Source organism: Myotis daubentonii, chromosome X (assembly GCF_963259705.1).
Source record: "Myotis daubentonii chromosome X, mMyoDau2.1, whole genome shotgun sequence".
In the NCBI taxonomy this organism is placed as follows: Eukaryota; Metazoa; Chordata; class Mammalia; order Chiroptera; family Vespertilionidae; genus Myotis; species Myotis daubentonii.
The window spans coordinates 110,543,607-110,565,728 of NC_081861.1; the positions used below are offsets into that span (position 1 = coordinate 110,543,607).

The 22,122-nt window shown below is 35.2% G+C and overlaps 1 protein-coding gene across 1 annotated transcript in view; it reads left to right on the forward strand.

The window, feature by feature from the left end:
- Positions 1-10,517: 10,517 nt before the first annotated feature.
- KLHL4 (kelch like family member 4) overlaps positions 10,518-22,122 on the forward strand; it is a 103,710-nt gene continuing 92,105 nt past the window's right edge. Inside the window, exon 1 of the mRNA XM_059679095.1 lies at positions 10,518-11,200. Within this exon, the coding sequence (XP_059535078.1) occupies positions 10,779-11,200 (422 nt within the window). The 5' untranslated portion in view covers positions 10,518-10,778. The remainder of the gene's footprint in view (positions 11,201-22,122) is intronic.

Genomic DNA, 22,122 nt, shown 5'->3' on the forward strand with positions numbered 1-22,122 from the left:
AACATAGATGCCAAAATACTCAACAAAATTCTAGCAAATTGGATCCAGCATCACATTAGAAAGATCATACACCATGACCAAGTAGGATTTATCCCAGGGATTCAAGGATGGTACAATATCCGCAAATCAATAAACGTGATACATCACATAAACAAATTGAGAGAAAAATCACAGTCATATCAATTGATGTAAAAAAATTTGACAAAATCCAACATCGTTTCTTGATAAAAAACCGTCAGCAAAATGGGAATAGAGGGGTCATACCTCAACATAATAAAACTATGGAGAAAACAAATAAATGGGGCTACATCAAAATCCAAAGCTTCTGTACAGCAAAAAAAAAAAACCATCAACAACACAACAAGAAAACCCATTGCATGGGAGAACATATTTTCCAATGCTATTTTAGATAAGGGTTTAAACTCCAAAAAATAAAACATATTTTAAAAAACTTTAAACTTACTATAGTGTTACCAACAAAAGCAGAAACTGAAGATAAGTCTATATTTTGGAAAAAGTATAGCACTAGGTTTTTTTTCTCTTTTTATGTCATTGATGCTGAGGCCAAGACACATATGTGGGATAGCGACAACTCAGATATAAACCTATAGTCTTATTGAAGAACCAGGGTATGTTCAGGGTTACTTCAGAAGGATAAGAAGGGAGAAAATCCCATCAAGAGAGAGTCAAAGATGGTCCCACACATTTTAAGTATAAACTCTACCAATGTTTTTGCTGAATTATTCATGTATGTTGCTGATTACAGCAAACTAGCTAAGGTTAAAATTATTGAACGAAGATTTAAGTTGTTTACAACTGCAAGTGAGATAGAGTTTAAAGTTTGATTTCAGCCAATAATGACTATTAAACAAAAGGGGGAAATGGTACTCTCTGAAGGACTATAATAATCCAGAATCGATATGGATGTATAATCACAAGGTTCAAGATAAATTCCAATTTACTAGTCATGAGTAAACAAGCAAATGTGATCCATATTGAAGTAAAAAGGTAGCCAATAATGATCCACCCCAACATGAAGTAGACATATAAACAATTAGCAGATAATAATTTTAAATAGATATTATAACTATGGGGGACGAGGGGAGATTGAGAGAAATAGAAGCCATAAAGTAGAACTAAATGAAAAGTTTGGATCTGAAAACAGTACAATATCTGAAATTCACAATTCACTAGATGGATTTAAAAACAGAAAAGGATAACAGAACAAACGGTTAGAGCCGTGGTCGGCAAACTGCGGCTCGCGAGCCACATGCAGCTCTTTGGCCCTTTGAGTGTGGCTCTTCTTAAGCCTTAGGAGTACCCTAATTAAGTTAATAACAATGTATCTACCTATATAGTTTAAGTCTAAAAAATTTGGCTCTCAAAAGAAATTTCAATCGTTGTACTGTTGATATTTGGCTCTGTTGACTAATGAGTTTGCTGACCACTGGTGAAGATAGAAATGTCCAATCTAAAAAACTTAAAGCAAAAGGAATTGAAAAGAGCTACATTGATCTGTGTGACAATATGAAAATGTTTAGTATGTGTGTAATTAAAATCTTAGAAGAATAGAAGAGATTAAGTGGACCAACAGAAACATTGAAGAAACAATGTCAAAAATTTCCTAAAATTGATGAAAGACATTGTTACAGATTCAAGATCAGCAAACCTCAAAAACAAAGATAAATACAAAGATAACCACATTTTAAGCATATCATAATTAAATTTCTGAAAGTAGACAGAAAATCATGACCACTGAATTCTCATCAGGAAAAAAAAGTAGAGGCCCCCCCAAAAATGAGATATTTAAAATGCTGGAAAAAGAGAACATAGAAGTTTATATTTAGAGAAAATATCCTACCAGAATGAAGACCAGAAAAATATAGAGTATTGTTTATTCTCCAGTAGAACTGTACTACCAACAAACAAACAAACAAACAAAAACTAGAGAACATCTCCTGGCTAAAGGAATATGATATCAGACAGGAGCTAAAATCTTCAGGAAGAATGAAGAACAGCAAGAATGGTAAATATCTCAATTAAATTTAATAGCTCTATGTTACATATGACTGAAAAAAACAATTCTATGTAACATTCTATTGTATTTATAATGTATGTAGTGACAAGATATATGACAACTATAAAATGGATGGGATTGGTAAATTAACATATATAGTTCAGGGTCTTTGTATTTTAATTAAAGTGGCAAGATTAACACAAACTAAGTGGTAAAAAAGTAAGGATATATATTACACTACCTAGAGAAACTACTAAAATTATGCTAAAAGTATAACTAAAACTTTAATAAATGTAGTAAAATTAATTTCTAAAAAAATATATGTTAGATTAACCCCAAATAAGAGAGGAGCAAGAGAAGAACAAAGAGACAGCGAAGCATCGATCAGATGCTCAAAACTCAGAGGGAAGGCAGGGGAGGGTGGGGGTGAGGGGGAGAGATCAACCAAAGGACTTGTATGCATGCATATAAGCATAAGCGATGGATGTGGACAACAGGGGGTGAAGGTGAGGGCAGGATTGGGGAGATGAGGGGACATTGGGGGGATAAGGACACATTTGTAATATCTTAATAAAGGGAAAAAATAAAAAAGGGGAAAAATAAAGATAAAATGATCTAAATTCAATAATTTAAATAATTACTTTAGAGTAAATGTACTAAATATTCCAATGAAAAATAACTCTATGAGGTTGGTGACATCTTTCTTTCTTTTTTTGAGAAACTAAAGCATAGAAAGAATAATCATTTCTAAGTTCATACAAGTGCAAGAGCCAGGATTTAAATCCAGTTAGAACCCATGTTCTTTTTAAAAACCTTTTTATTTATTTATTTTTTTTTGAGAGAGAGAGAAAATCGATTTTCTGTTCCACTTGGTTGTACATTCATTGGTTGTTTCTTGTATGTGCCCTGACCAGAGATCAGAGTCCACATTCTTAATGTAAAAACGATGAAATGATGTCATTTAACATTTGAATGTTAAGTGACATTAACATTTAATGTCTAGCTCTGACCCACTACAAATTAATTTCCAAATAAAAATAGATTTTAGTTGTGAGATAATAATTGTAATGCAAGGCTAGTGAACTCAGTGCTATGATAAAAGTTAGTGATACAATACTTACATGAAATGTTTAGAGAAAGACAAAAGACAGAATACAAATATGCATTGAGTACTACAGTGCAGCCTAGAGATGGAAAAGAAGAGATTTCCCTTAAAAAAAGAACTGGGGATTGAAGTTTGGGGCTATTTAAGGATAAGAAACTTTCTATAGATGATGAAGTTATTCCAAGCTAAGCAAATGGAATGTTCAATCACACCGTGCGGAAGGTACTGTCTTATTTAATACAATAAAGAGATTAGCCTGCTTAGTGGTATAACATGCACACTGTTAAATCAATAAAGCTGATAAGTAACTATAACTAGTTGAGTAACTAGACAAAGAATTAATGTCACAAGGCCTCACTAGAAGAATATCTTTTATGGTGTGGCTAAGGAGTATCTTTTGCCCTATTCTGATTTATAGTTCTTGTGAAAGACTTCATTGGGGAAAAGGGTCATCCACATATGCAGTGGAGTTGAGAAGGTTGTCAAACACATTGTTTGATATATTTAACATGCCAAATTGTGTTAATAGGCTGAAAAAGTAGCCAAATCTATCAAGAAGTAATTTAATAGATAGTTCAAATTGAGTAAGTACAACATATAATGAGATGTTTTATAAGTCAGTATGAAAATTACTTCAGGATTTTATTATAAACTTATTCTCTGAGTTCCAATTGCTTCATCTACAAACTGATGTGATTAAATTAAACTATTTCAATGATTCTATGAAATTCTTGCCCAACCGGTGTGGCTCAGTGGTTGAGCGTTAACCTATGAACCAGAAGGTCATGATTCAATTCCCAGTCAGGGCGTATGCCCAAGTTGTGGACTCAATCCCCAGTGTAGGGTGTGCAGGAGGCAGCCAATCAATGATTCTCTCTCATTATTGATGTTTCTATGTCTCTCTCCCTCTCCCTTCCTCTCTAAAATCAATAAAAATACATTTAAAACAACAACTCATAGACACAGACAATAGCATGATTACAAGAGAGAAAGGGTTTGGTGGGAGGTAGAAGGTTAAGGGTGGGTGAATGATGATGAAAGAAGACTTGACTTGGGGTGGTGAACACACAATATAATATACAGATGATGTATTATAGAATTGTTCACCTGGAAACATATATACTTTTATTAACTAATGTCACCCCAATGAATTCAATTAAAAAATACTTATTCAATGTAATAAGTATTTCTACTTAATAGAATTAACTTTTTTCCATTTCTTGAAAAAAAAAAATAAACTACATTTTTATTTCAGTTTCTTAATGTAATATATTTTTGCTTAAAATATCGTATTGATTGCTTGGTCATAATTTCTGTAAAAAATACATATATAAATTGAATTTTGTGTTTTAAATATTCTTTGACTGTAAATTTTTCAATGAGGGATCATTATAATTATTAGTATAGTAATTAAATAAAATGACATTCACATTTTTTATTTGTAAAATATATTAAACAAATATTAACATGTTATTGAGAATTAGTTACTAGTAGAGTCATATGGGGCTGTTTTTGTACTAAGTTCATGTATTTACAATGAATATTAATTTTCGCTAGAATGAGATCGGAGTCAGCATCATTTATTTTTGTCCACTTGTTTTTGCAGAGGTGAGCAATGAAAAAAATCTATTCACTTAAATAAATGGATGCAAATGGAGGAAGTTTGGTTATAACACTTTCATTCAATTATTTGATATCCTTTGGCAGGAGTCAGAAAACTTACCAAGGAAAATAGAGACTGACTCATAGAGAGCAGGTAGATAGCTCTGGCAGGGAGTGGGGAGATGGGAGTGGGCAGTGGTGTTGGGTGGGTGGAAGGATTGAGCAAAAAAAGAAAAATAAAGAAAACTTACTGGGGCTATGAATCAATGTTAATGTTTTTTTAACCTCTTTCATTAGGTAGTGATTTGGGGTGCAGTTACTTAGGATAAGGGTTGGTTTAAAGTCATCTGTTTAGTAGCCAAAAATCTCTAAGTAAGATGCAGCCATACCTCGTTTTATTTTGCTTTGCTTTATTGTGCTTCATAGATATTGTGAATTTCACAAATTGAAAGTTTGTGGAAACTCTGCATTGAGCAAGTCTACCTGTGGCAGTTTTCCAAGAACTTTTGCTCACTTTGTGAATCTATGTCACATTTTGGTAATTCTCACAATTTTCAAACTTTTTTATTATTATTACTAGAGGCCCAGTGTATGAAATTCATGCATGGGAGGGGGGTCCCTTCAGCCCAGCCTGCACCCTCTCCAGTCCGGGACCCCTTGGGGGATGTCCCACTGCCGGTTTAGGCAGTGGGACATCCCTCTCACAATCCTGGACCGCTGGCTCCTAATCACTCACCTGCCTGCCTGCCTGGTCACCCCTAACTGCCCCCCCCTGCCTGCCTGGTTGCCCCTTACTGCCTCCCACTCCCAGCCAGGTCACCCCCAACTGCCCACTCCCTGCCAGTCTGGTCACTCTTAACTGCCCCCCCCCCCAACGCCAGCTTGGTCACCCCTTACTGCCTCTCCTGCCAACCTGGTTGCCCCCAACTGCACCCCCCTGCTGGCCTGGTCACCCCTTACTTCCCCCCCTGCCAGTCTGTTTGCCCCCATCAGCCCCCCTCTGCTGGCCTGGTTGCCCCTAACTGCCCCCCCACCGGCCTAGTTGCCCCTCACTAGCCCCCCTGCCATCCTAATCACCCCAACTGCCCCCCCCTGCTGGTCTGGTCTCCCCCAACTGCCCCCCCTGCTGGGCTGTTCACCCCTTACTGCACCCCCCCCCCGGCTGGCCTGGTTTCTTCTTACTACCCCCCTGCTGGCCTGGTCACCCCCAACTTCCCCCCCACCGCTGACCTGGTCACCCCACACAGCCTGCTTGTTCAGTTGTTTGGTTGTCCCTCACTAACCTCCCCACCAGCCTGGTCATAGGCAGCCATCTTGTGAGGGCATGAGGGTTAATTTGCATATTACCTCTTTATTATATAGGATACATAGTATGGTGATCTGTGATTATTATACTTGTCATGGTGATCTGTGATCAGTGAACTTTGATGTTACTATGTAATTGTTTCTGGCTGCCAGCAACTATGCTCATATGACAGCGGATTTAATCAATATATGTTATGTGTGTTCTGACTGCTCCACTGAGGGCCCATCTCCCCATCTCTCTCACTCTCCTTGGGCTTCACTATTCCCTGAGATAAAACAATTTTAAAAGGAGACCAATTGATAACCCTACAATGGCCTCTAAATATTCAGTTGAAAGGAAGAGTTGCATGTCTCTGAATTTAAATCAAAAGCTGTAATTGATTTAGTGAGGAAGGCATGTCAAAAGCTGAGATAGGCCAAAAGCTAGGCTTCTTGTGTCAGTTAGCCACGTTGTGACTGCAAAAGAAAGTTCTTAAAGGACATGAAAAGTGCTACTTCAGTGAACACACAAATGATAAGAAAATGAAACATATTGTTCATGTGGAAAAAGTTTTAGCAACCTGGATGAAATATCAAACTCTCCACAATATTACCATAAACCAATGTCCAATCCAGAGCCACATCCCGAAATCTCTTCAATTCTTTAAAGGCTCAGAAAGGGAAGGAAGCTGCAAAAGAAAAGCTTAAAGCCAGCAGAGGTTGGTTTTTGAGGTTTTAGGAAAGAAGTCATCTTCAGAACGTAATAGAAGTGCAACGTGAGGCAACAGGTGCTGATACAGAAGCTGCAGCAAGTTATTGAGAAGAACAAAATCCACAATATCTCTGAGGTATGCCTGTACTGCTTTTTTTTAAAAAAAAAAATAATTTTAGTGCTGCCCAATGTGGCTTGTGCCAAGTGACTAGTTCCATCTCCGGACTAGGATAAGTTATTGCTGTGCAGCTTTTAATGCACAGATGTCTATGACTGCATTATTTTTCTTTAAGTCATTTAATCAGATAATTATAGGGGGGAAAAAGTATTCCTAGGTACATTTGAAAAATGTTAAATTTTGAGGTGTCCTTGTAGTGACTAATTTAATTTTCTGGTCAGCATTTGACTCAGAATACATCAAGAGAGCACACGGCTGCTAAGTTGCCAGGATTTTTCAACTGGCTTACAGGTTTGTTTCCCAATTGTATAATCATTAATTATCTAGAAGGGCATTTTAGCCCATAACCATTTTTCAGTTTCATTTAAAAATAGAAACAGACTCATAAATACAGAGAACAAACTAATGGTTACTGAATAATAGGGTAGTGGGAGGATGCGTGAAAAAGGTAAAGGGAAATGAGAGGTACACACTTTCAGTTATAAAATAAATTACAAGGATGTAATGTACAGCATATGAAAAATAGTCAATAATATCATAATAACTTTGTATGGTGACATATGTTGGTTACTAGACTTATTGTGGTTATAATATAATAAGTTATACAAATGTCAAATCATTATGTTGTACACCTGAAACTAATATAATTTTATGTCCACTGTACTTTAATAAAAAATGTAAAAAAAATTCTAGCACATATTGAGACAATACACTTATGTGACAATAAATTCTTTTAGAATTTGTTATTCATTAATTCTACATATATTAGTTACTTGATTTCAAGTAGATAATAAGGCAAAGGAAAAGAAAAGATAAATAAGATATTGTTCTACCCTCACAGACACCGTCTTTATTTCTGTTTGAATATGTTTGAATCTTTCTTTCATAGACAAAAATTTAAGAGAAACCCTTATGCTTCATACAATATTATTCTCTTCAATAATTTTCTAGATCTATATACTTTCTTAGTCACTCCATAATTCTGGGTCCAAGATCCAGGAAAATGTCCATAACATGCATATTTTTATGTTTTGTATTTTTATTTTTAAATTATTTTTATTGATTTCAAAGAGGAAGGGAGAGGGAGAGAGAGATAGAAACATCAATGATGACAGAATCATTGATTGGTTGCCTCTTGCATGCCCCCTACTGGGGATTGAGCCCACAACCCGGGCATGTGCCCTGACTGAGAATCAAACCTTGATCTCTTGGTTCATAGGTCAATGCTCAACCACTGAGCCACGGGAGCTTGGCCATAATCTGCATATTTTTAAAAAGCACATTCTCGATAGAATCATATATTGTTCTATCGATGTTTAGATAATGACAAGTGTCAGTTACCATTCATCTTACTGTAAAAGGTACACAGGGAAATATGCAATTTTATCTTAATCATAATAATCTCAGGGAAATGTAATAGAAAAATAATTCAGACTCTTGGTGGCCCAGAATATATTATTTTGAGCTACTTAGATGGCCAATTTAGTAATTATTCTTGTGCCTAGGACACATTATTTTCAATCTATTATAACATTGTATTTATTCTGACTGCTCTCTACAGTTTGCTTAATCAATGGCCAACACTGTGTTTTGGGCACAGTGGGAACACAAAGATCTAAAACACAGATATTAACTTCAAGGAGTTTACTTGGAATGTTCCCTCCCCAGATAATAGAAAGGCAATTGATGTTTTGTTATCAGGACTCATTGATATGCCTGGGGCTCATCAATTTGAGAACTATTTGAGATCCTTTCCAATTATTTACATGCTCTATACTATGAAGGGAAAACACACTTACCAAGAAGTGATGATAATAGATGCTAACACTGAGGCTTAAGAAACCTGTTGGTAAATAGGTTGGAAAGTTGGAGATGGCAATAAATTGTTTGCAAGTGGTATAAAAATCAACTATATATTTATCAACATTTATTAATTTTTAGTACTAGAAAAAACCTACTGTATCAGTGAGGGTCCTCCAGGGAAATAGAAACAATAGGATGTGTGTGTAGTGTAGAGAGCAAGAGGAAAGAAAGAGATTGTTTTATTATAGTGAATTGGATCACATAATTATGGAGGCGGGCAAGTCTCATGATCTGCTATCAGCAAGTTGAAGACCTAGAAGAGCTGATGGTATAATTCAACTCCAAAAGCCAGGAGGCTTGAAACCAAGGAAGAAACAATATTTCAATTTGAGTCTGAAGTCAGGAAAAAAATAGATGATATCTCAGATTGAAGGTAATCAGGCAGGAAGAATTCCCTCTTATTTGGAGAGGGGTCAGCCTTCTGTTTATTCAAGCCTTCAATTGCTTGGCTAAGGCCTACCCACACTAGGGAGGACTATCTATTTTACTCAGTCTATTTATTGAAATGTTAAATGCATCCAAAAACACTCACACAAAAACAACCAAAATAATATTTGATCAAATATCTGAGCACCCGTAGCCCAGTCATGTTGGTTGACATATTAATTTTCCATTACACCTACAAAACAAGTGGGGATATAAGAGAAAGGTATAATTGCATTTATAGAAACCTGCAGGTAAAACACCTACCAATATAGAAAAAGATACTCATTTCATTCTCTATTTCCAAGTTTTAAAAATGCATTGCAAGTTAAAACTTTGGAAATCTATTCAGGCTCTCCATATTATGTATGAAGGAACTGTGATGCAATGAAGTAAGTGACTTGTCCAAGATTATACATCTCATTAACCCTAAAGCCAGAATTAAAACAAAAACCATATAGCTTCAATATTCTTTCTAAGGATACACTGATATAATTGCCCCATTATCACCTGCATGCAAGACAGGAAATCTGGATAAAATTCAAACTAAATTTCAAGATGGGATTGATGCATTTCATGTTGTAAAACATCTACCTCTGTGCTACTAGTAATTCTGATTCAGATCTCAAAGTACTTTGTGCACAGCTATTACTGAGTTATGTGTCAATTTGGAGTTAATTCAAAACATGTTGTTTTGCATCCTCTCATAAGAACTTAAAAAAATAGACCTTTAACACTGCCTATGAAAATGAAGACCATGATAAGGAGATGTTTTTTACAGGCATGGAATCAGAATGGACTATTTATTTTCAAGTTTTGGTCACTGAGAAAATACATCTCTTCTAAGCTAACAAGATTAGAAAACACTTTCTTATATTTTTAAAACTCTTCAGGTTTTCAAGCAAATATTTATGTAAAGACATTCACATTTTCAGATGCATTGTAAAAATAATGGCAAACCTGAATGAGGGGACTGATGGCAAGATACTTTCCCTTAATAAACCACCTTCAAAATTTCTGTAAGATCCCCAAAATAGATCATAATGAATTCGCTGTTACAAATTCTCCCAGGACAAAGTGGCACAGTTTTAGAAGTGAGCTACTGGGAAAAGAATCTGGCAGGGGGTGGGATGAGTGAAGAGACTCTAGAAGGAAGTGAGTTTAAACACTTTGCTTTTGCTCACATGCTTGGTTTTAAGCCTCGGCTACTGTAACTCGGGAAGGAAGAAGCTGGGTTCAATATTTGCAAGTCCAGGAGGGAAGAGCTGTGAGTGAGCATGCATATTAGCAGCTGGAGTGTGTTGTGGTAGCTGCTTTCCTGTGCTAAGCTGATTTACTTGTTTAAGGTCTGACCTCATCATCCTGTCAGTATGGGTTCCCACCTACACTGTTAGCTGCAGCTTTGCAGCTAGAAAGCTAGAAGTATTCTCTGTGTAGCACAGGCAGCAGGCAGCGGGGGAGGGGGGAAACAAGAAAAGGCTGCTCTAGGCACTTGTGCTTTTGTTAGTTCAACAGAAGAGGCAGAGAAACCAGAGATAACAAAGGCTCCGTTTCCTTTCTGTGAGAGAAGGCTTTTGTCTTTCCTCCTGCAACAATGTCAATGTCTGGCAAGAAAGAGTTTGATGTGAAACAGATCCTACTGCTACGCTGGAGGTGGTTTAGTCATCCTTCTCAAGGTTCTTCCAACCCTGGAAACTGCCTTCAGCAGGAAGGATATGAGCATAGAGGGACCCAGGTTCAGGGCAGGTTGAAGAACCACTCTCGGGACAGAAACGGACTGAAGAAAAGCAATAGTCCTGTCCACCACAACATATTGCCACCAGTGCCAGGACTGGCCCCTGCCTATCAAAGAGTGCTTCAGAATTGGCACCCACAGAACCTGATAGAACATCTTCGAGCAAATGAAGATACTCCTAAAGCAGTTCCAGAGGAGAATTTGTTCAAAAGAGCTTGTGAGAAACACTCACAAGATTTGGAGATGATGGCTGATGAAAGTACAGGCGAGTCTACTGCCAGGTAGGAGTTTTCGTTAGCGTAATTGAAAGTCCTAGCCTAGGTTATCTTATCCTCTAAAATTCTCACTTAGTGTTTCAATAAAAGGGTTATAATAATCTCTGATTTATATATAGTCAATCAGGATCTCCAAGAAACATCCCCCCTTCTAAGTCTATGAAGAAAACAGTAATAACACCTTTTCACAATTGATAGGGAATATATTTTAGGGTTGTGATTTTACTTCTGCTATGTCATTCTGATTCCATTAAGAATTCTGTTTCAGTTCTAAGAGATGTTTACTATAAGTACTAATTTTTTGAAAATATCCTTTGTAGCTTGGATGTTCAAATAGTGATTATTTACAAAAGTGTAGTGAATCACATAGAACTCTTTTTACTTTGTGAGTTAAGCCAACTCTGACAAAATAAAACCTCATACTGCTCAGCACATTCTTATCGGCTCTGTAGTGCATAGTTGCTATATTGACGAGTTATAAATGTTATCTATGTGAGAACACGGGACAGCTTCCTTTGGCATTTGAGATTTACCTCAAGTTGTATTAGTTTCATAGCTAGTTTGTAACCATAAAAAACATTTTACATAAAGCAAGTAATAAAATGTTGCTCAGAGCAGAGAGATGTTAAAGTAGGAAATGCAATTATGTTAATTATTTCAGGACATTGAATGGAACAGGAAATGATTTAAAAAGTATAATTTCAGGATAATTTACAAAATATTTAACTTTATCTTTATTGTTTGAGTGGGAGAAAATTGTTCCCTCTTCATCTTGGCAACATAATGAAATTGTAAAAGAGCTTTGGAAAAATAAGTTTTTGGGGTATGTTTTAATATGTATAACAGTTTGGCATGAAACTATATTTATTTGGAAATCTGGATATTTGATAAATGTGTCTCTACATAAGTATATAAGAAATGGCTTATTTGCTTCTAGATATAATTTTTTCCAATATATCTGCCTGACAATTTCTTTCTTTTATAAATTCAAAACATAATACCAATAAAAAAGCAAAATACAATATATGGCAAAGGACAAATCAAGTGAGTGAAATGATGCCTTTATAGGAACTCGGTCTTCTTGTTGAAATGTAAACATGCAAAAGACAAAGTGTGATATGACAAAGTGTGTATTAACGAATTGTCCTAAATATTTTTGTGATTACCCCCCAAAATGCTATATAATTGTTGGGTTGAGTACAACTAATTGGACTTTCAAAGTAAGATATAATCCACATTTTTAGATTCAGCAGATCTTCAAATTATCTCTCCTCACCATGAATATCCATTTTAAAAACTGCAGAATTTGGAGGTTAATATTTAATACATTTGACTCTCTCGTAGAGAAATTTAAATTATCCACTCTGGTCTAACAAAATTTTTTGAGGATCCCTGATTTCATTTTCCAGCATGAAAATATATTTATAATAAATGAGTTGCTAAAATTAAATGCTGGATAAAATATCAAATATAAAGTGTTACCAAATAATATTTTTAAAAATATTTCTTTTTATTTTATTTCTGATAGTTTCCATGTTCTAAATAAATGTCTGTTAATTATCCTATGGTTAAAGTGGAAAGTTAATATTTTCTTAAAATAAACAGGAAGTGCTTTTACTGATGTGCCAGGGATATTTTAAGCAGAAGAGAAGGGTGAATTGAGTATCTTATTAACTGAAATATAATCGCTTATTAATTTATCATTGGCCATTCTAAATTATGTCTTGGTTAAGGAAGATTTGAAAAGGAGTTCTCTTATGTCCAGCTTTTCTAATGCCTGTCTTCAACAAGATACGGGCGCAGGAGGAAAGGATTCTGATTAGTTGGCAACAGCCTTCCATCCCCAAAATAGAACTCTTGTAGTAGTTAAAAACAAACAAACAAACAAACAAACAAAAATGGCAGTCAGTGTGAATTACCACACTGGTACAATATGGACTCTGACACTCAGGGCAAAGTGATGGTCTTTAAGCCATCCTGCTTTCTACAAATATTGCATGAAATAGAGAATGGACTAAATTTATAACATGTAATATAACTGGATAATCTGCAGTTATTCCTAAAATAGATATTAAAGCCAAGTTATTACAGTTATATTAATATACAAGTTTGGAGATTTAAAAACCCAAATACATTCTTATGTAATTGAGTTATAAGTATATGTACTTCATTTAAGAACATCTCTCTATCATGACCCCACACTGTGAGTATGCATATATCAGTATCCCTGGCATCAGAGACCTGAACTCAATTGTCATTTTCTTTGTGTCTTTCTCATCTACTAACTACATGTTTGCTTCCCCCTAACTACCTTACTCAGTGTCCTTTATTTTATTTTTTTACTATATGCATACTTTATGTATTAATGTGTTTTACTCAACACTCTTTAAAGACCATTCCATATTACTCTTTGTGTGTGTATATATATTTTTTATTTTAGTATTCCAAAACCTTCCCTAAATTTTACAACCATTCATTTTTATAAAAGAGAAAGCCTTAATTTTATAACATAAAATTCAACAATTTTCACTTTTAATTTTAATATTGTTTTCTCGCAAAAAAACCCCATGAATTTTATACAGTTTGTGGTACAGAGGGAACAATATGCAAAACAGTAGAACAGTTTGTGCTGCTTGCCCATAACCTGGATATGCCCATTTCTGTCCTCCAAAGGGTGGGAAAAAACAGGAATCCTGCCTGGCAGGGCCTGACTTAGTGACAGACCCTTGGGTTGGGCCAAGACCTTAGAAGTCAAGTCTCTCTCTCTCTCTCTCTCCATATACGTGTGTGTGTGTGTATGTGTGTGTGTGTATGTATATCCCACGTTCAAAGGCTGTTAAATCGCATTGTTTACCCATATTTTCAGGAAAAAAATCACTTCTGTCGTGGTAAACAACCTGCTTCCCTATTTATAATGGTCTGGCCCTCTAGCAACTTCAGCGCGAAATTATAGCTAATTTGCCTACAAACATCAGGTGGTCGTAATAATCTGGCCACTCAGTGTATACTATATATAATACTTAAAACAATAAAGAATTAAAAAAAAGAAAAAGTAGAAAAATAAATAAAGTCTAGCCACAGTGACACATAAAAAAACAAAGAAGTCAAGTCTTGTGCATGGAGAATGGGGGACCAACCCCCCATAGTGCATTTCTAAATAAGATTCTAGAGCTTTTAATATGGGAATTTAGTTTAAGAAATAATTTCTTGCTAGTAGGTCATAAAGGTATCTTTATATATTATATGCTACTAACTTTTAGTATTAACTTTTGCATTCAGGACTTTATTCTGTTGTGAATAAACTTTTGCTCTCTTTTAAAAATGTTTTAGAGATATGTAAATATTTATGTAATATTTTTAAAAGTTTACTAATTTTCTCCAAAAATCCACCTGAATTTCATTAGAAATATATGGAAGTTATAGATTAATTTAAAGAGACATGCTTTTATAATAACTCTTCTCATAAAATCCAATTAATAAAAATACTTTTGTAATTTTTAATAGTTTTTATAATTTCTTTATAGAATTCTTTCTTTTGCTAATATTCTTTCTTTTGCTAATTTTTAGTGATTTTATAGATTTATTGCTATTACAAATGATGTCTTTTTATTTAATTTGTTTCTTATATAAAAAAGTGACTCAGTTGGATTTGTGTCCTCCTGTGCATTAAAAGGTTGCCATTTCAATTCCCTGACAGGAAACATGGCCAGGTTGCAGACTTGATCCCCAGTGGGGGGCGTGCACGAGGCAGCCATCTATGTTTCACTCTCAGATCTCTCTCTCTCTCTCTCTCTCTCTCTCTCTCTCTCTCTCTCTCTTTCTCTATCTTCGTTCCTCTCTCTCTCTCAACTAATTCAGATTAAAGAAAAAAAGTGTTGTTGACTTTGGTTGCAGGTTCTATCCCAGGTCAAGTCAGGGCACATACCTAGTTGTGGGTTTGATCCCCTGTCGCAGTGCATATGGGAGACAACTGGTCCATGTTTCTCTCACATTGATGTATCTCTCTCTCTCTCCCTTCTTTTATGTGAAAAAAATCAATGGACATTTCCTTGCTCGAGGACTAAGAAAAAGAAATTTAAAAAAAAATCCAAAATATTATAGTTAAGTAGTAGTAGGAAGGAAAAAAAAAAAAAACAGAAGGAAGAGAGTTAAGAAGGGACGGTCTTTCTGATGAGATAACATTTGAGCACAGATCTAAACGAAGGGGAAAGACATAAGGATGTCTGACTCAAGAATTCGAAGCAAGTGAGAAGTTAATACTGCTGTGCCAAAAAGGAGCCCACGACCACCATCCATTTTTTCTTTGCAAATCAATGCTGCATTCCCCCCACCCTCCCACAGTCCATTTATTAATGTCTAAAACATCCTTAACTGGTGAACTAAAATATATGCCATTATAGTGATTTTAAAATCACATGCAGGTCCCATGGCCATTCAGTAACCACAGTACCATTTTGTCCTTTCAGGATCTGGCTGCTCATCAAAGAGACCATATGCCTCAGGTACAGAAGCCTGTGCCTTTTCTGAAAACAGACACATGATGGTGTATTTGCTTTCTTAACAACACTGTTTAGACAGGGCCAAATGTATTGTGCTTCTTTATCCTCCACACAAATCTATGATATGGAATATGATTGAGAAATATTTATGCATAAGGGAAATCCTAGATTTTAAACAGTGAAACTTATTGTAAGCATCATTTCTCACAGAATAGGAAGTAAGCTCAGTGGATATTTACAGGAAGAGTTTTCCAGAAGGACACAAGAGCAATTTCAAGAGTCCTGAGATAGAAGGGTGTTTGATATTTTCAAATGCAAAGCCAGTGCAGCTGGAGTACAGTCCTCAATGGGAAGAGAGGTAGGAGATGATTTTAGAAAGGTAACAATAATAAAACAATAGTAATACAACAGTGAATATATTCCTAGAAGTGAGATCACTGGGTCAAATGGTAGCTCCATTTTTTAATTTTTTGAGTAATCTCCAAACTGTTTTTCACAGTGGCTGCACTAGTTTGCATTCCCATCAGGGTTACCTTTTCTCCACACCCTCGCCAGGACTGGTTTATGGATTTGTTAATGATAGCCATTCTAACAGGTGTGAGGTGGTACCTCACTGTTCTTTTGATTTGCATCTCCTGGGTGATTAGTGACTTTGAGCATTTTTTCATATGCCTTTTGGTCTTTTGTATGTCCATTTTGGAGAAGTGTCTGTTTAGGTCCTTTGCCCATTTTAAATTAGATTGTTTATCTTCTTTTTGTTAAGTTGTATGAGTTCCTTATAAATTTTGGAGGTTAATCCCTTATTGGATGTGTCATAGGCAAATATGTTCTCCCATGGAGTGGGCTCTCTTGTTATTTTGTTGATGGTTTCTTTTGCTGTGTAGAAGCTCTTTATTTTGATGTAGTCCCCTTTGTTTATTTTCTCCTTAATTTCCACTATCCTAGGAGATGTATCTATAAATATATTGCTATGAGAGATGTCTGAGATTTTGATGCCAATGGTTTCTTCTAAGATTTTTATGGTTTCACATCTTACATTTCAGTCTTTTATACATTTTGAGTTTATTTTTGTGTATGGTGTAAGTTGGTGGTCCAATTTCATTTTTTTGCACGTATCTGTCCAATTTTCCCAACGCCATTTATTGAAGAGACTGTGTTGACTCCATTATATGCTCTTGCCTCCTTTGTCAAATATTAATTAAGCATAATGAGTTGGGTCGATTTCTGGGTTCTCTGTTCTGTTCCATTGGTCTATATGTCTGTTCTTGTGCCAGTACCAGACAGTTTTGAAAACAGTGGCTTTGTAGTATAGCTTGATATCTGGTACTGTGATCCCTCCAACTTTGTTCTTCTTTCTGAAGATTGCTGCAGCTATTTGAGGTCTTTTTTTATTCCAGATGAATTTTTGGAGAGTTTATTCTAGGCGTTTGAAGTATGCCATTGGTGTTTTAATGGGGAGTGCATTGAGTCTATCGATTGCTTTGGGTAGTATGACCATTTTAATGATGTTGATTCTACCAATCCATAAACATGGTCTATTCTTCCACTTGCGTATATCTTCCTCTATCTCTTTTTTCAATGTCATGTAGCTTTCCATGTAGTGATCCCACTTCTAGGAATATATCATAAGAATACAGAAACACCCATTAGAAAGAATATATGCACCCCAATGTTCATAGCAATGCAATTTACAATAGCTAAGATTTGGAAACAGCCTAAGTGCCCATCAACAGATGAATGAATTAAAAAAATGTGGTATATCTATACAATGGAATACTATGCAGCTGTAAAAAAAAGAAAGAACTCTGACCATTTGCAACAGCATGGATGGACCTGGAGAGCATTATGCTAAACAAAATAGCCAGTCAGAGAATAAGTATCACATGATCTCACTCATATGTGGAATCTAATGAACAACATAAACTGATGAACAAAAACAGGCCCAGAGACATAGAAACATGGAATAGACTACCAAACCTCAGAAGGAAGGCAGGGAAAGCAGGGGATGGGGAAGAAATCAACCAATGAACTTATATGTTTATGTGCATATCCCATAGACACAGACAATAGAGTGGTGAAGGCTTGGGAGGGGGGGAGCGTTGAAGGGGTGGGAGAGGGCAATGGGGGAAAAAAGCTATATGTAATACTTTCAACAATAAAAATTTATTAAAAAAATACAACAGTGAAAATAATGTTTTTTCGTAGACACTATGTGCTTGCTAAATACCTTACATATATTTTCTCATATTTATAAGAAAATATTTTGAATGTGAATATAGTGTTCATATATATAAATGATATTTCTCTGGGTATTATTTTATAGGATTTCTGTTGTTGCTGCTTATCTTCATACAGGGCAAAAATAATGTGCTTTTCTCACATTTATTGCTAGACCAGCTTTATTTAATTTTACACTGCATTATTCAGTAGAAACTATTAGTTTAAAGGAAAGAATAAAGAAGAATCTACAATTATATTGTTGTTTATAGAAGTTTAAGGTTAAATTCCTTTGCCTATACTTTAAAATATACCATACAAAAATACATAGGCTATTCAACTGCTTTACTAAGTTTAGAGCATTTGAACAAATAATTTAATCTTAATACAATGATTCCTTTTTAGTTTTTTTCTATATTACATGTTTTTTATTGAATTTATTGGGATGCCATTGGTTAATAAAATTATATAGGTTTCAGGTGTACAATTCTATAGTCGATCATTTTATATTGCACTGTGTTCACCATCCTAAGTAATTCGTCCCCCTTTTACCCTCTTCTACCTACCCCAAACCCCATTTTCCTCTGGTAATCACCATCTTATTTTTGTCTGTGTCTATGAGTTTTGATTTTTTTGTTTAATCCCTTCACCTTTTTCATCCAACCCCCCAACTCTCCTCCCCTCTGACAGCTGTCAGTATGTTCTCTGAAGTTATGCGTCTGTTTTTATTTTGTTTTCTAGTCTATTTTGTTCATTAAATTCCACATATAAGTGAAATCACATGCTACTTATCTTTCTCTGACTGGATTATTTCACTTAACATAATACTCTCCAGGTCCATCCATGCTGTCACAAAAGGTAAGAGTTCTTTTCCTTTTTTTTAAATCCCTCATTCAAGTATATGTTTTCATTATTTTTTTTTTTTTTGAGAGAGAGAGAGAGAGAGGAAAGGAGAGAGAGAGAAAGACAGGGAAAGACAGACAGAAATGTGAGAGAGAAAGATTAATCAGTTGTCTCTCGTACATGCCCCTACTAGGTATTGAACCCCATAGCCTTTTGCTGTTCAGGATGAGTCTCCAACCAGCTGAACCACCCAGCCAGGGCAGATTTCCTTCTTTCTTACAGCTGAATAGTATTCCATTGTGTAAATGTACCACAACTTTTTTATCCACTCATCTAATGGGCTGTTTCCAGATCTTGGCTACTGTAAATAATTCTGCAATGAACATAGGAGTGCATGTATTCTTTCCAATTAGTGTTTCAGGTTTTTTTCAAATATGTTCCCAGAAGTGGAATCGCTAAAGATGAAACTTCGATTGGTTGGTTTGAAACCCTTGTTAGTCAGAGCCTCAGTCCTGAAAGTGAGGTAGCATGGGCCTCGTGTCTCATTCCTCAAATATACCATACAAAAATACACAGGTCATTCAACTGCTTTACTAAGTTTAGAGCATTTGAACAAATAATTGGTGTGACATTGCCTATATATTTAAGTGAATATTAATTAAAATATATTTATTATTTTTAAAATGTGTGACTTTTTTATCTAGGAATCTGGTAATATGTTAGGGTCTTATTCCTTTAAATGTTGTGATTAAGCATCTATAATTGTCATTTCCAATATTTGAAAGGCAAGTATCATTTTATTTCTGCATTTAGAAATAAAGAACTCAAAATGAATGGTACTATTTAATATGTGACTTCAAGAACATGTTAATTATATTGGCATATTACACATTGTGCAAGTGTTCAGTCACTTAGTACTTTAAGACTATTTCATAAACTTGTATTTCTTGTTTCTTGAAGACACAATGAATAAATGAGCTGTGGAACAGAAAAAGGACCTTAGGTAAAAACTAAAGAAATATGAATAAATATAATGGACTGTAGTTAGCAATAATGTATCAATATTGGTTAATTAATTATAACAAATGTGCTGTGATAATATAAGATTCTAATAATAGATGAAACTGGGTGTGGGATTTATGAGGACTCTCTATACTATTGCTATACTATAACATTTTTTTCTGTAAAAAACTACAATATTTTTAGCAAATGATATCCTAGTAAATAGATTTCATAAATCTTTATTAAAAGACCATCCAGTTTTTTAAAAATATGTTCTTATTGATTTCAGAGAGAGGAAGGGAGGGGGGGAGAGACATAGAAACATCAATGATGACAGAGAATCATCAACCAGCTGCCTCCTGCACCCCTGCCAGGGATTGAGCCCGAAGCCCAGGCATGTGCCCTGACTGGGAATCTAACCATGACCTCCTGGTTCATAGGTCATTGCTCAACCACTGAACCATATCAGCTGGGCAAGACCAATCAGTTTTAAAAACTGAGAACTTGCTGTTTGTTTCTTTTGTTTATATTTGTTCTTTGGTAATTGATTTAAAGGATACTAAATCAAAATCAGTGATTATTACATTCTCCATGCAAAAATCTTACATATTGGCAACAAGATAATATCCTACAGGCAATTCACAGGGAAGTCAGCTACAATTCAGACAACATCTGAAAATTACATGCAATTTCAAGTCCTGTCACACTGATATTGATTGTGGTTGTCATTTAGTATGGACCTACTTATAAGGGCATAGCAACTAATAAGATCATAAATGGGTATAATAAAAAATCATTCTATTTAATCACTGAGAACACCTTGGATACTAATGAAGTGGCATGTATTTATTGGTGTTTTCAAATGAAAACATGCTCTGACACTTATTTCTATGTATTTACATTGCAAATTATGGCTTACTTTTCAGGAGGAAAGTAATGACACATATAAATCAATCAAGATTCCTTATATACAAATCTTTATCTTTCTATGCTAAAATGAAAAATATAGTCATGGAGTATATTTTATTATTGGTGACCTTAGTCAGATTATAATTTCACTAAAGAGAATGGAAACTGTGCAGCCCTAGTGGTTGACAAATACTATTTTGTGAACATATTTAAATAGAAATAGCTAGCCCAGAGGCAAGGCTCAGTGATTGAGCATCAACCTCTGAAACAGGAAGTCATGGTTCCATTCCTGGTCAGGACACATGCCTGGGTTGCAGGCTCAATCCCTAATGTGGGGCATGCAGGAGGCAGACCAGTCAATGATTCTCTCTCATCGCTGATGTTTCTATCTCTCCCTCTCTCTTCCTCTCTGAAATCAATATAGATATATTTTTAAAAATAAAATAAAAAGAACTGGCTAAAAAAAGATAACTAAAAGTGAGAAAATTGAAATCAAATAGTTCCCAGTTACATAATGTTTTAGGATGGGACAAGTATTACTGAAAATTAAAATAAAAATTACTACATAAGTTTTTATTCTGAGATATGGATTTCCCAAAACAACATATAAATATAATACTTATATATCACTAGCATTTGCTCTGGAAGAAAACAATGCCAATGATGATGTTTACTTAAACTACCAGAAGTGAATTCGTTGTTACTGCTGGCTAGCTTTTTTTAGCCTGTTAATATTGGAACTTGTCGCCCTAACAGGTTTGGCTCAGTGGATAGAGCGTCGGCCTGTGGACTGAGGGATCCCAGGTTTGATTTCTGCCAAGGGCATGTACCTTGGTTGCTGGCACATCCCCAGTGGGGAGTGTGCAAGAGGCAGCTGATCAATGTTTCTCTCTCATTGATGTTTCTAACTCTCTATCCCTCTCCCTTCCTCTCTGTAAAAAAATCAATAAAATATATTTTAAAAAAATATTGGAACTTGTCTCTGGCATGCATTAGATGTTACTGTATATAATGGAGACCTCTTGACCTCTTCACACCCTATCTATTGCTGCTGCTTCTTCAGTAACTGTACTAAACACCTTGCAATTTTTTTCAGTAGGTCTTGAATATAAATGATTACTTTTTGGTCATTCTGCTGCTGGCTCACTCATTAGAAGCCATCTGTTAAATCTTTCGACCACTGTCACTGTTTTCCTGTAAAACTGTTCTGTATTCTGCTGTCAGCATTTAGTTTTCCCTTTCTGGCTAATGTTGATTACGCTAGCTATTACAACAATAAGCAACTGTATGTGTAAAAAACTGTCACAACTGTCTGAAGTCTGTTGTAACATCCACCAAGCCAGTTGCTTAACTCAGAAGTTGGTATTAATGTTGGTTTTCACCTTTCACCAAGTGTTTATTGAATTCCTACTTTGTGCATTGTGTTTTCTTAGGCATTCTAAAGATGAAAAGATAATA